At 39.9% G+C, this 12,451-nt stretch overlaps 1 protein-coding gene across 2 annotated transcripts in view; it reads right to left on the bottom strand.

The window, feature by feature from the left end:
• The window catches only part of LOC120896308, a 58,013-nt gene that overhangs the window by 33,133 nt on the left and 12,429 nt on the right, over positions 1–12,451 (bottom strand). For both annotated transcript variants that reach the window (XM_040300314.1, XM_040300315.1), the window contains exon 2: positions 8,547–9,693. In XM_040300314.1, the coding sequence (XP_040156248.1) occupies positions 8,547–8,655 (109 nt within the window). In that variant the 5' untranslated portion in view covers positions 8,656–9,693. The remainder of the gene's footprint in view (positions 1–8,546; positions 9,694–12,451) is intronic.

Below are 12,451 nucleotides of genomic sequence, written 5' to 3'. Positions count from 1 at the left end.
AACAAATCGCAAAAACCCTTCCGGGTGAATGTATAGCGATCAAAAATAAATTTAATCGATAGCATTATGCCGCTCACTCTAGCAGCCACCTGCTTGGGTAAATAGATCGAAATAGATGGGTCGACTCTATCAACTTCACTTTGTGGTGGCACAAGCGGCAAGTGAGCAACTGGCAAGCTGGCGAGGGAGATTGGCGCGTGGTGCAGGACACTGGGTATCGATAGCAGACCGGCAGCCATGTTTGCTAATGGTCTGCGTAATGGATGCAATAGGTTGCAGTAGGTTATGTAAACTATTCCGTGTAATTGATTTCAACGACTTGTACCTTTCTTAGAGTTTACAGTCCAACGGCAGCCCCATAGCAAACAGACAGCCATTTATGTTTTATCTCACCAGCATCATCTGCATTATAGAATTTGATAGCATTCCGGCTGAATGTCATAATAATACGTTCATAATAGGGGATTCGTTGTATACAAGTGCAGGAAGGCAATAAGGTCTGCCATCGGTGGATTGTCTTGTAACGAGAGCTTTGTGCATAAAGGCTCATGCATACCGCAAAAGCACCGCAATGGAATGTTTTATTGCTGTCATAGTTTTTTTTTGTCTCGACTCTGTAGCTGAATTCTTGTTTTTCTTCATTTATTTTATGAATTGAGTTCTTTAAACAATATAAAAGAGGAAATCCAGTAGTCCATTGCCCACAACGGACGATAAAACCCCTAAGCCCTGCGGTGATCGTACAAATCAATAGTTGGTTTCAGTTCGGTGGACCTGACGGAGGGTTTTTTGTCGCTTATCGAATACAGGTATCTCTCAAATACCAGCTAGGTACTTTTCTAATCCCTCCAGCCACAATCCTGCCATTGACCGTTGCAAAATCCTCGTCCTCCAGTGAGGAGGTAAGGGTTCAGTCGGTTGAGAGAGAGAGAGAGAGAGAGAGAGAGAGAGAGAGAGCAGAAAAAATCCAAAATCTCTTCACGAAATTGTACCCTAATAATGCCACAGCTCCCGGCGGCTTGGTGTATTGGTTTGGAAAGAGAACAGGATTTGTGCTGCTGCTGCCGTTGGCAACGGCCACTGAACGGCCCGGCGCAATATATTCAATATTTACACCGGTTTATTCACATTCATTTGCAGTTCTGCCTTTGTACGATCGCGTGGATACTGCGCGAGATGTTTGAATATTTAATCCTTTATGTAATAGCGCGAAACAACTGAAAGCTTAGCGTCACAGAAGCGTCTCTTGTTTGTTTTGTGCAAAGCTTCCACACCTGCCAATGGCAAGGGGTGCTTGTTTTGATTTGATTTGAAAGCCAGTATTACGCGTTTGTGTGTGTTGCGTTTGTTTGGTTTGAACGTCAATTAGATGGTTCTTTGATGCGAATTTTGGTGGTACTGGTGTTCTGGATGCTTCGCTATATTTTCCACCTCAAAGAATATGTTAAAACTGGCTTTGTCTGAAAGATAGATATTAGCTAAATACAAAACAAAAATCAATATCTGTACTTCGAGAACATTGAATGCATCTTTCAACTATTGAATCTTACAAATTTATTGAAGATAATTGCGTGGTGCGCGCCTTTGCAATATTAAAAATAAAATAAAACTTAACATAACCTTACTTGCTATATATTAGAATACAGACATGAACATTTAAACGTGGCAACGGTAATATTGAAGTCAAAAAAGCAGTAGAACTTATTGAAAGCATTACTTATTGAGATAATTGGATCATGAGCTCCTCTGTAAGTACGGACCTGGTTTATTTTGATCAGAAAGTTCCGAGGACATAGTGCGTGGTCAGGAGCGTTTAAATTGATCTTAAGAAACTCGGGAGCATCAATTTCGCCTTTTATTAACTTTGCTACAAAAACTGCTTGTGCTTGTACATTTAAAAAGTTTTAGAAACCTTTTAGGTATTATTGTTGTTTTTCTGTAATAAATTCATGCAGGCATGGTTCAAAATTGATGATACTTGCTTTAAAAACTAATTGTAATATTTAATCATTTGAGAATCGGCAATAGATGTCCAAAAATGTGATCAGTAAAAAATAAGAAAAAAGGATCAATATCGCTTCTTGAAGAACCCATCCTTTCACACCGCAAAAAATATTGCGGATATTCCTGGGATGATACAAAAATCGTAACGGCTAAAAAACTAGCGAAACAAACGTGGAGTCAGAAATTATTACAATGCTTTATGGACATGCCATGTCAGATAAATTGATAACTGATTCCTTACGAAACAGCACTTTGACAACAACAGGGGTTTTGAAATGTTCGCTTTTGCGAAAATATCACTCAAATAGTTTGAAGAGAAATCAACTAATTGTGTGAAATTAAGAAGAACGAATAAAACAAAATAAAAAAAAAATATCGCGTGAAAATGTATGGAGCTATTTTACTATATTTAAAACATTGTATTGTATGTTTTGCGTTGGCGAACGTCAAATGCTCTCCCATCGCAAAGTCGAATGCAAAACTTTAAATAAATTTATTGTAACCAGGCTTTATCGTATCTCATCAACATAAAATTTCGTATGCGATTTCCTTCATTCCGAATGTCTTATTGTCGTGTTCAACAATGTTAAAATTACATAATGGTTGACAGTTGAAAATTGACAAATTTATGGGTTTATCAAGGGGTTATTTTCACCTGCTTTAACAAAACGTTATTTGCACTTTGAACAGTATTGTCCCATGAGAGAAACAGACAACCTCTATCACCTCACCTTGACACCTCTATCACTCGAACCATGGTGGCCAAATAAGGGAACTAACCAACTTAGAAGTGTGCGCGAACAACGAATGACACCTAGTAGCGTCTTAAATAATTAACTTTCAAATGATGTTCATGTAAAGAAATTGTCTCTCCTAGTTTTTTTCTACAGCTAGCCGAAAAAAAGGCATTTTTCATGCAAACGTTACGGGGATATTGATCTTGAGTTCTAACATACCGATCGATCCGTCATTCCATAGTCTTCTTCTGCCTGCCATTCTTCTGCCATTGCCTTCTTCAAGGCCTGCCATTCAATAGTACTCAATAATTCAAGTAATTCAATAGCAATTAAAGTAGAAAGAGTTCGTTGGCATAAAATGCTATTCTAAAAGATATTCAGTAATTTTTATACGAATAGTTTCTTCCCATCTTTCAAAATCAGTCAAAACCCATTCGCGGGCCGGATTGAATGTTGCGGCGGGCCGCATTTGGCCCGCGGGCCGGACTTTGCCGATCGCTGATTTAAACCATATGACTAGATTATTATGAAAGCCAAGCCGGTTCAGTTTCGCAAGGAGTATGTCTTATTAAGTTCCTATGCAGAATTATTCGTGATTAACGGGAACAGTTGCATAAGTTGCATGAATACAGCATGGTGTTCCGGACGGAATTAGGCCTTTGTCAGTCTTTTGAGTTCACATTAAAGGTAATAGTTCTTATACAAAAATAGCTTATCTAAGAAAGTAAAGTCGTTATGTGCAATATCTAGAATTTAAATCTATTATCAGATGTTATGTTATTAGTGATGGTTTATTAAACAAGGTATGATAAAGGATTGTTTTGGGTATGTTTTGTAATACTGATTTTATAGCAAAGAATGGCTTTATCGAACATCGTATTAGTTTTTAAAATAAAAGATTCTCCCAGATAACACTTACAAAGTATGTCAATTATGGATACATCTGTTGATCGTCCTTTTTTTCAGAGCATTTCAACATTTTACTCACACCAGCTCACTAGTACAAATACCGCCTATAAACCAATTATCATTTGTAAATTGTGGACGTATAGCTTAGGCACATACCATACGTGTCAGCTAACCTTTCATCTATTAACGTGTAAAGATATTTTGTAAAAACAATCGATTTACACAAATCGCCATAAATTCTGGCATCTGGCATTTCCCATCACCAACCGCGCGGTGCTGGTGAATGTGGAATATCCATCAAACCTGAGCATTGCGAGTCGTGCAGCACATATTTTGGCAAATAGCTGAATTGTCTGCTTCAGGAATGCATGAAATTGGTTCTAGCCACACCCTGAAAGCGGCACCCTCCCGATAAACCCGGTGAACCGTGAACCGTTGTAGCAGGGCGGCACCAACCTTCGTCAATTTGGCATTCTATTTAAGCTCCCTACGTACCTAGCTGAATGATTATTTATGAGGGATCGCTCTTAGGAGCAACCCCAGTAGATAAGCACACGCGCGTATAATGTAGCTAAAATTAAGCTTTTCTAAAATTCAGCAGACACTTCTAAAACGCCCCTCTCGATCATATTTCGTTTCGTTGGAAACTTAAACCGATGAGGGTTTCAAAGTAAGCACTTAAAACGGTTCCATTTCATTACGAACGGTTCCATGCGCCGATAGGGTCGTCTGTGTCCTACACTGTGCTTTGATTTTTCCTGTTTTTACTGCAAATCTGTTTGCTTTTTGTGCCCTCGCTACTCTTTCTACTCGCTGTCGTTTTACTGCATCATTAAGCTTTGGCAGTCATTCCCGGACGGCAGCAATTAAGTCCTATAGGCAGCCAGTAAATCACGATTGATGCGTTTTATTTTGCTTCACCATTTTTCCATGGCCAACAAAAACACGGAGCAGCACTCCCCACTGGAACACACGATGACACAGTTTTGTTAGTAGTTTTGGCTGCAGGGCGGGAGGGAGGACGGAGTAGTAAAAATAGCAAACGGGCGAGGGACAGGACGGGGAGAATTTCAATATCCTCCCATCGTTAAATGCAAATGTCCCTTCGATTCCATAAAAAAGGCTGGCCAAGAAAGATAAACTCATGCCGGTCACAGGGTCGCCTGGCGCATTTTCACTTGCTTTCTCTCGCCGGCTGAACGTTGGAGTTTCGATTTTGATGTCATTTTTTTGTTTAGCATCTTTTCAGCTGCAGTTAGTGTGTGTGTGGGGAGTTTTTGTTTGACCTTTCGATTTTTGTCATGGTGTTTTTTTCCGGGGGAGGGTCGAAATTGACTATCAAGCTTCCACCAACCATAAACGGGGTGTAATAAAGTTTTCAGATCCGTACCGTTTGCTTTGTGCTGTACTGTCCCTCTGCCGATAGGAGTAATAACATTTTGGTTGATTTTTACTCTCCCAAGAGAGGGGTGACGATTTGCAGTAGCTAAATATGTAATGCTAGTTACGAAATGTGTCCGCTCTACCATATTATGCCTATGGACTGGTGCTTATGGCTCAATCAATCAAATCTAGTGTGCTTAATAAAGAGGGAAGTTTTGATGTATGTACAAAACCTTATGTACGTGTTCCTTGTACTTATGTAAAAGTTATTGTTCTTGTGCACAGGAATTGTTCTTGTACCTTTAAACTACAACTACGGCAAGAGGTAGCTCAAACCGGATGCGAAACGTTAATTAAATTGCTTTGCATTTAAATTGGAAATTTCCACCATTTGATTAACTGCTTCTATTGTGGCGATAGTCGCACGGCAAAACACCGTTAGACCGTTGACTTGCTTTCGAAAAACATTTCGAAGTGTGCTGGGAGTGTTTAACTGATCGTTTAACATTATTCATGCAGTGTCGACTGAAAATGTATTGAATATACGTGACAGGAATTTGCATTCGGAAGGATTCCAAATCCTTCGGAATGTTTTCAAAATTCAAACTCACTGACAGAACTCATGTTGCTGTTATCCTTTTTTATATACATTAGCACTTTGCTTTAATTAATATCAATTAAACTCTGTTTATCTCATACCATAAAGCATCAAAACATCATCAGTATGTATGATACACGCTTCGTATATCGTTTCCCTCATAGTACTTACGAAACTTGCTTAGGCACGGTCTGTACAAACATGGTCTGGATTATTTCTAGCACATCCTGTCAACTTTCCCTTGACTAAATCCTCTCTTGCATCATCAAGCACAGACACACACACACCTAGTCATGTACTCTAGTCATTTGTCATAGCAATAACCGAGTACTGGGCAGCGCATCACATCCAATATGTGCGGTACGTTTTGGGCACAACAGCATTTACTGTGCGATCTGTTCCTCCTCGTCACCGACCAGCCAAGCTAAACTGTTGGCCGTGAGATAAGGCACCGAATCGGAGAAAACTATGAAACGCTCTTAACATTTATGGAGCTCCATTCTCCGAAGCGTTCTCGGGGGTTCCGTCGGCGTCCTCTCGGCCAACAACCTCCAAGGACTCGCAAAAGCCGAGCATTCAATGCTATTTATTGTGAACTGTGCGTGCTGAATGTAGACAGAACCTCGCAGGGTGATAGTGGTGGATGCTGTCGGAGTTCTTGGGGCCAAAATAAAATTCTCTTCCTCGATATTGTCCCGAAACCGGTTAGTGCTGGCTTGAGTCCGTACAGTAGGGGGTGCAGGATTTGGCCATTCCGAACGATGTCCTCGGTATGTCCTGGGAAGCCTCTATTAGATGGAAATAAATGGGCATCGGTGGCACCAGCAAAGCAAATACGAAGCAAACACTCGGTGGCGTCACTAAACACATAAAAGCGAACGACAGACAACGGGTCGAACCACTTCCCAATCCCTGCATCACTCTGCTAGTCGCTGTGCTAGCCGGCCGGCTGTGCTTACGCGGCCTATGATCCGGCTTGCGGAGAGTTATGCGTGTATTATTCATCTGAAAACTTCAACCATTTCGTGTTAATGTTTTCACAACAATCCTAAAACTCATGCGCCCCGCTTGATGGATTGCGTCTTGATAGGGTGATATTATGGTGAGCTTGTGTGAGTGCGTGTGTGTGTGAGTTGAAATGGGAATTTTATCACAGTAGATTAAAAATCACTACGGATGTGTTACTGGGCTCAGTTTCATTTGATGCAATGTGTGCTGGAATGGCAACTATGGTGTCCATTTTATGCCATGATTTATTTTAGATATAGTAAGCATAAATGTTAAACATGCTTTCCAAAACATACTGCTATGCACACCATGATGTGAAACGTTTTTAGCATAACGTATGACTAAAGCGTCCTTTTCAGTTTATTTTTGTTGCTGTGCAGCTTTTTTGCAGTGTCCGAAGAATATAACAATAGCCAACGGGCGAACGTTGGCGTGTATCTTTGGCGTGAAAAACACCAACGTTGTACAATATCCCTAGCTGATGGGACGATGGGGCGTTTTTGCTGACTCAGAGATGCGTAGGATTAGCTACCTGACCCTTTAAAGGAGAGATTTCACAATTGGGATCGATGGCATAGATGAAAGTAAAAAAAAACCAGCAAACTACCGTCACATAATATTTGCTTGATCCTTCCAACCTTTTCTAATATATTGTATTAGAAAATTAATCAAATATAAATCAATAAGGTCATCGTTGAGATGTGCAAACTTGACCTAAGGTGTTGTGGCCATTGCTCCGAACACATCATAGGACGTGGGTTTAAACCGAGCTTGTATCGACCCAGTTTTCCCAGTTTCCATAGTTAAATGATCGAATAAGTCTGACAATTTAAATAAAGATGATCTTTCGTTTTGTTCTTTGATAAGCTTTTAGCTGTATCTCGTAAAGAGCACAGTTTAAAAGTTATGTAACTTAGCTGTTAGGGAAACAATGTGAACAATTTCCGATTCAATTTTATACACTTTATCGTCTGTATAAATCACGTTGTATTCCTCTCGTAGCTTCAGCAATGTGGAATGCAAACACTCGATCGATTGATTTTCTATTCAAAACCTTTTGTGGTGACAAGAACCTACGTAGTGCTAAACTATCAGCTAAAGATAGTATTATTATTAGTTTTTAGACACAATGTATAAGCTCAGTAGTTTGAAGATTTCGCATAAAAAGTTATGCTTAAACTTGTGGTGTTACACGATACACGATATTCATCCTATCCAATAGTAATAATGATAAGATTTGGTTAAGGTAAAATGCAATACGTTGCATAGCCATCTAATTACGCACAGTTTACTTGAGGAGTGTTATTTGATTGGTATATTTTACTTATGAGAAGAATAGTAAATAAAACCATTCAAGATCCACTTATCACAAACATGTTATGGAATAAATTTAAAACTAATCTTTTTATAAAATACACCACAGTTTAGCTGCAAATTGATTTATAATCTAAAATAATTCATCATGACATATGCAAATTAGAAACTATTTGACCTATATAGTATAAGAGCTATTATTTCCATGGCAGGGAAATCTACTGTCAGAAAACAATAAATTTATTAGTAAAGACTCTTCGCAGAAGATTACAGTGGATTGCATCGGTGCAAATAACAAATCAAGGTTTTTGTGTGATACATCGAAATAGTGCTATAAAATGTCCCTCATACTGTTTGTAAATTGCAATAATGTTTTTTTTAATAAGTATTTTTAACCATCGAGCAGGATGAATCACTGTTTTCAGCACTGGAATTTATCTCAAGTGAGCATTCCACTGATAATCGTTTTCTCCGAACCGGGGCTAACAATGCCGATACCGAAACATATTTTCTACCAGCTAAATCTCAGCCGCATTCAATAAAACGCCCCCAATACCTCTGCATGAGAAACACACATTGCGTGGAGTACTTACCCGTATTGAGCTGAGGACAGCCCTGCAAAAAGTACAGCACAATAATCCACGTCCTAAACAGGCAATTCAAGTTGGTCGATATCCTCAATGGATAAACAGCGTTTATCATAATTTAGAATTTTTATGACGTGCGAGTACCGCCCAGCTGGGTGGGCAACGGAAAACAGCGGCGATGTTGTGTGTGTGAAATGAAAGCTTGAAGCTTCGGTTCGGTTCGCTTTGTTGTTGCGCAACAAAACCCTTTTTTTTCTTCTTTACGTTAAGCCGGTCGGGCTCATCCCCGCACATGAAGCCATAGGAGAAGTGTTTCTGTTATTTTGGCGTTGCTTTGTTTGTTGTTTTCGCTGCCTGTAAACTGTAGCTGTGCTTCTGGGCTTGACTACTCGCTCACCGGCGATGTGCAAATCCCAATCCTCATCAATTTGGCCGTTCTCATATCGGCATGACACTGGTTAGCTGGTGCGAAGAAATAAGAAGCTCGTGCATCTGTGCCCCGGCATCAATACCGCACGACGAAGCGTTTTTCGTTAATATCCTTGTAACGGCGGCAAGGACGTGTGAAGATTAAAAAACATGATTATGTGCTTTGGGATTTCTGTCCCCCTATGTTCTGGAAGCTGTCTGGTTGCGTAACGGCACCAGTCAGCACTGAAGACAGCGAATGAAGAACAAACGAAGCCGTATGTTTCACCCGTTCTGTGCCTTCAGTACACTTTGCGCTTCACTTTCTGAGAAGAGTCGAGGAACGCAACAAAAAATAACACACTTTTTCAACTTCACACATTCAGACACTCACACACATACACATATATACGTGGCTCCTGATGGTGGGCAGGGAATCAACACACTACAACACTTTACCACTCGCATCCACTTCACTCGCACTGTAACATCCTTGGAGATCGACAATCACTGGCAATGTCTCCACTGCCACTGTCAGCATTCCTTTTCGTTGGTCTCTGTGTGCGTGTGTATTATTAGTGGTGCTGGGCGTTGTATTATCATTTTAATTTCATATTTTTCGGCTCACTTTTTGTGCCATTTCTACGGCACCGTAGTGTGTATCCCTTTCACGCCACTGCACAAACACTCGTTCGCTCAGCGACCACCACCACCACCACAAAACACTTGCACGGTGCCCGGTCCTCTGTGGGAAAAGATAAGAGGATTATTTTCGCCTTTTATTATACAATTGATACTTGTGTTTCTCCGTCCATAATCTACCGAGTTACAATCACTTTTCGCTTTTTGAGTTGAGCAATCCGCTCCATCCTGGCTGGAGCTGCTAAGACGCAACCGTAATGCTAAGGGGTTTGGACTGACAAAAAAAGCACACACACATACAAACACCCATAGAAAACTTTCTTTTCTGGAGCACTGGTTTGGGAAGAGAAGAAGAAAAGCAAAACAAGGGAAGGAAAAGGTGGTAGGAAGCACGTACAAGGATGAATCAGGGTTGGTTCTCGCCAACGTTCGGTAGAAAAGGATACGAAGGGACATTTTTGGAGTCGCTCATATAGAGGATCGTTCGTATCATTCCCTGCTTTTGGTTGCAGTGTTTTTGAGAGTGGCAAACGATCGATAGTGTGGGGCCAGCCGACCAGCAGGCAGCTATGTCTGGGGCAAATTATTTCATTCCCCATTTGCAGCCGTTTGGGAAGGGGACATTTGGCAAGCTTTCTGGCTTCTGGGAGCAAGCAGCAGTAGACAACCAGCAGGATTAAATAGCATGCAGACAAATTGGTATGGAGCGGACGCTGTTCAAATTCGTTACTCGGGTTTGACTTGAACATGGTGATAAAAACAACCAACGACGCCACCAACGGCGGATGCAGCATGTCACCTGTTTGCTTTGGCAGATCCTGTTAATGTGTCCGTGATGAGCTTAAAGTAAACTTATATGTACGGTTGGATTCGTTAAAAAAGTAGAACTGAACCGGTTTGTTGGTGAATAGGGCAGCTGTTAAAATTAATCTAGCTTTTGTTCTATAAATAGCTGAATCACTGAAATAAATTTGCCATAAATCACTTCAAATGGTTGATTATTTCATTTTTGTATTTATTCCATTGGATAAAAGACAAAAGCTCCTTGTTGCCATACAAATGCTTAAGGGGAAAAAGATGTTTTTGTATTATACTTTTTGCATTTTTCAATCGCGTCTGGGTTCATTAGCTTCGTTCCCAGTCACTGGTGGAAAGTCCCAATCAATGGCGAAGCGCGTGGAAAGTGCATCTATAAAAAGAGCTTCTGAGAAGAGCGCATTGGCACAGTAGGCAAAAAAGGAGCTGAAAATATCTGAAGCACGGACACAACCCCGCCATCCAGTTGGAAAAGGAAAGTTTGGGGAGACAAGTAAAGAGTTAGAAAGGGGAGCGAAAGGAAGGTATGCGACATTGTATTTGATGGAAATTGAAAGATGTGTTTTGCATCGTGCCGTTGACTGTTTAAATGTGAAGTCCTTCCTAGAACTGTGTATTTTGCATTCGGTGAAATGGTGACCAAAATGTAAGGAAATGCTACCCTTTTTTTAAGAACTTTTTACTGACAATCGTGCACCCGTACCACTAGCAAATATGCTGACAAAGTATCGAATGAAAAATAATGTTAAAGGAGTGTCATACTCGGCAAAAATCGCTTTAATTCCATACCACACGGTTGCAACGAATCGTGTGTTTCAGCCTTTGACCTGACTTTGCCTCTAACATTGTATTGCATAGTTGGAACACACGCTCTCGCATTAACAAGGCACATAGCTAACAGGTAAAAAATGCGTTGTTTCATTCATAGCCTTTGTTTATTGTTGTTCGGAATACAAGGAATAAAAGGAAATGGAGGAGAATATGTTAGAATGTTGGGTATGCACTTTTTATACATTTTATGATATGCCGCCACATTTTGGTGCATAATGACAACATTTTAATCAAGCGCATTTTGTAAATGCACATTTCTTCCTAGAAACGTTGACGATCAATTGATATTTTCTATGAAAATACAGTGGAGCCTGCAGAAGACGTGTGATCGAATCGATTTTCCATTTTGTGTTTGCAAATTGTACAATATTCAAGGCAAGCACAAGGTTTTTTTGCGGGCACACCACTTACGCAGCGCATCGTTGGATAGGCATGTTGGTACATCGAAGCAATAAAATCACCCAGCCGTATCGTTTTCCCCTTAGCCGTTTTCCACTTTCATGCTCATCAAAACTAGTGAAGGTTGCTAAACCGCCCTCAGGAGTGTAATTTACGTTGATGTAGCTTTCAGCAATCGGGCTACAGACGAATCATTCTGTAGTAATTACGACCGTTCTTGGCTCTTGAAAATTACAAATCTGTGCATGTTATCTACAGTGAGCTCAAGAAGTATTCGTCTAGCTGTATATTGGACACAAAATGGTGAATTAAATGCATTTGATTCATTTGAAGAAGAAACAAATTATATCAGGTGAAGTCAATCATTATCATTTTAAATTCAATTTAAGTCAAAACGTTCCAAAACGATTTTAATAGTAACAAGAAAATAGTTTTCCCACTTAAAAGGTTTTATATTTTGATATTTATTTAAAATCAAACAATATACTATTTAATTACTTAAATGTATGCTGTTTGGAATGACTTCTTTCCTTTATTCAAACTTTATTTTGGAAGATTGGTCAAATTTTGGTGTTCGGTCTTATACACGAAAACCCTTTCCGACGCAACATGATTTTTATAAACACATTCTTTCTCTTCTGCAAAACTCACTAGCATTCTGAAGTGCTTCTGATTCTTGGGGTTTACTTGATTGTACAAACAATTATCTTTTGATTCGGTTTACTGATTGAACTATCGAATCGAATCGAGGATTTTGCAGTCATGAAATCAACCGATGATCATTTCTACTGATTATGCAGGCGTATGATAAGTTT

The sequence above is a fragment of the Anopheles arabiensis genome, chromosome 2 (assembly GCF_016920715.1).
Source record: "Anopheles arabiensis isolate DONGOLA chromosome 2, AaraD3, whole genome shotgun sequence".
Lineage (NCBI taxonomy): Eukaryota > Metazoa > Arthropoda > Insecta > Diptera > Culicidae > Anopheles > Anopheles arabiensis.
Note: the sequence above shows the minus strand (reverse complement) of the source record. Positions and strands in the feature narration are given on the sequence as shown.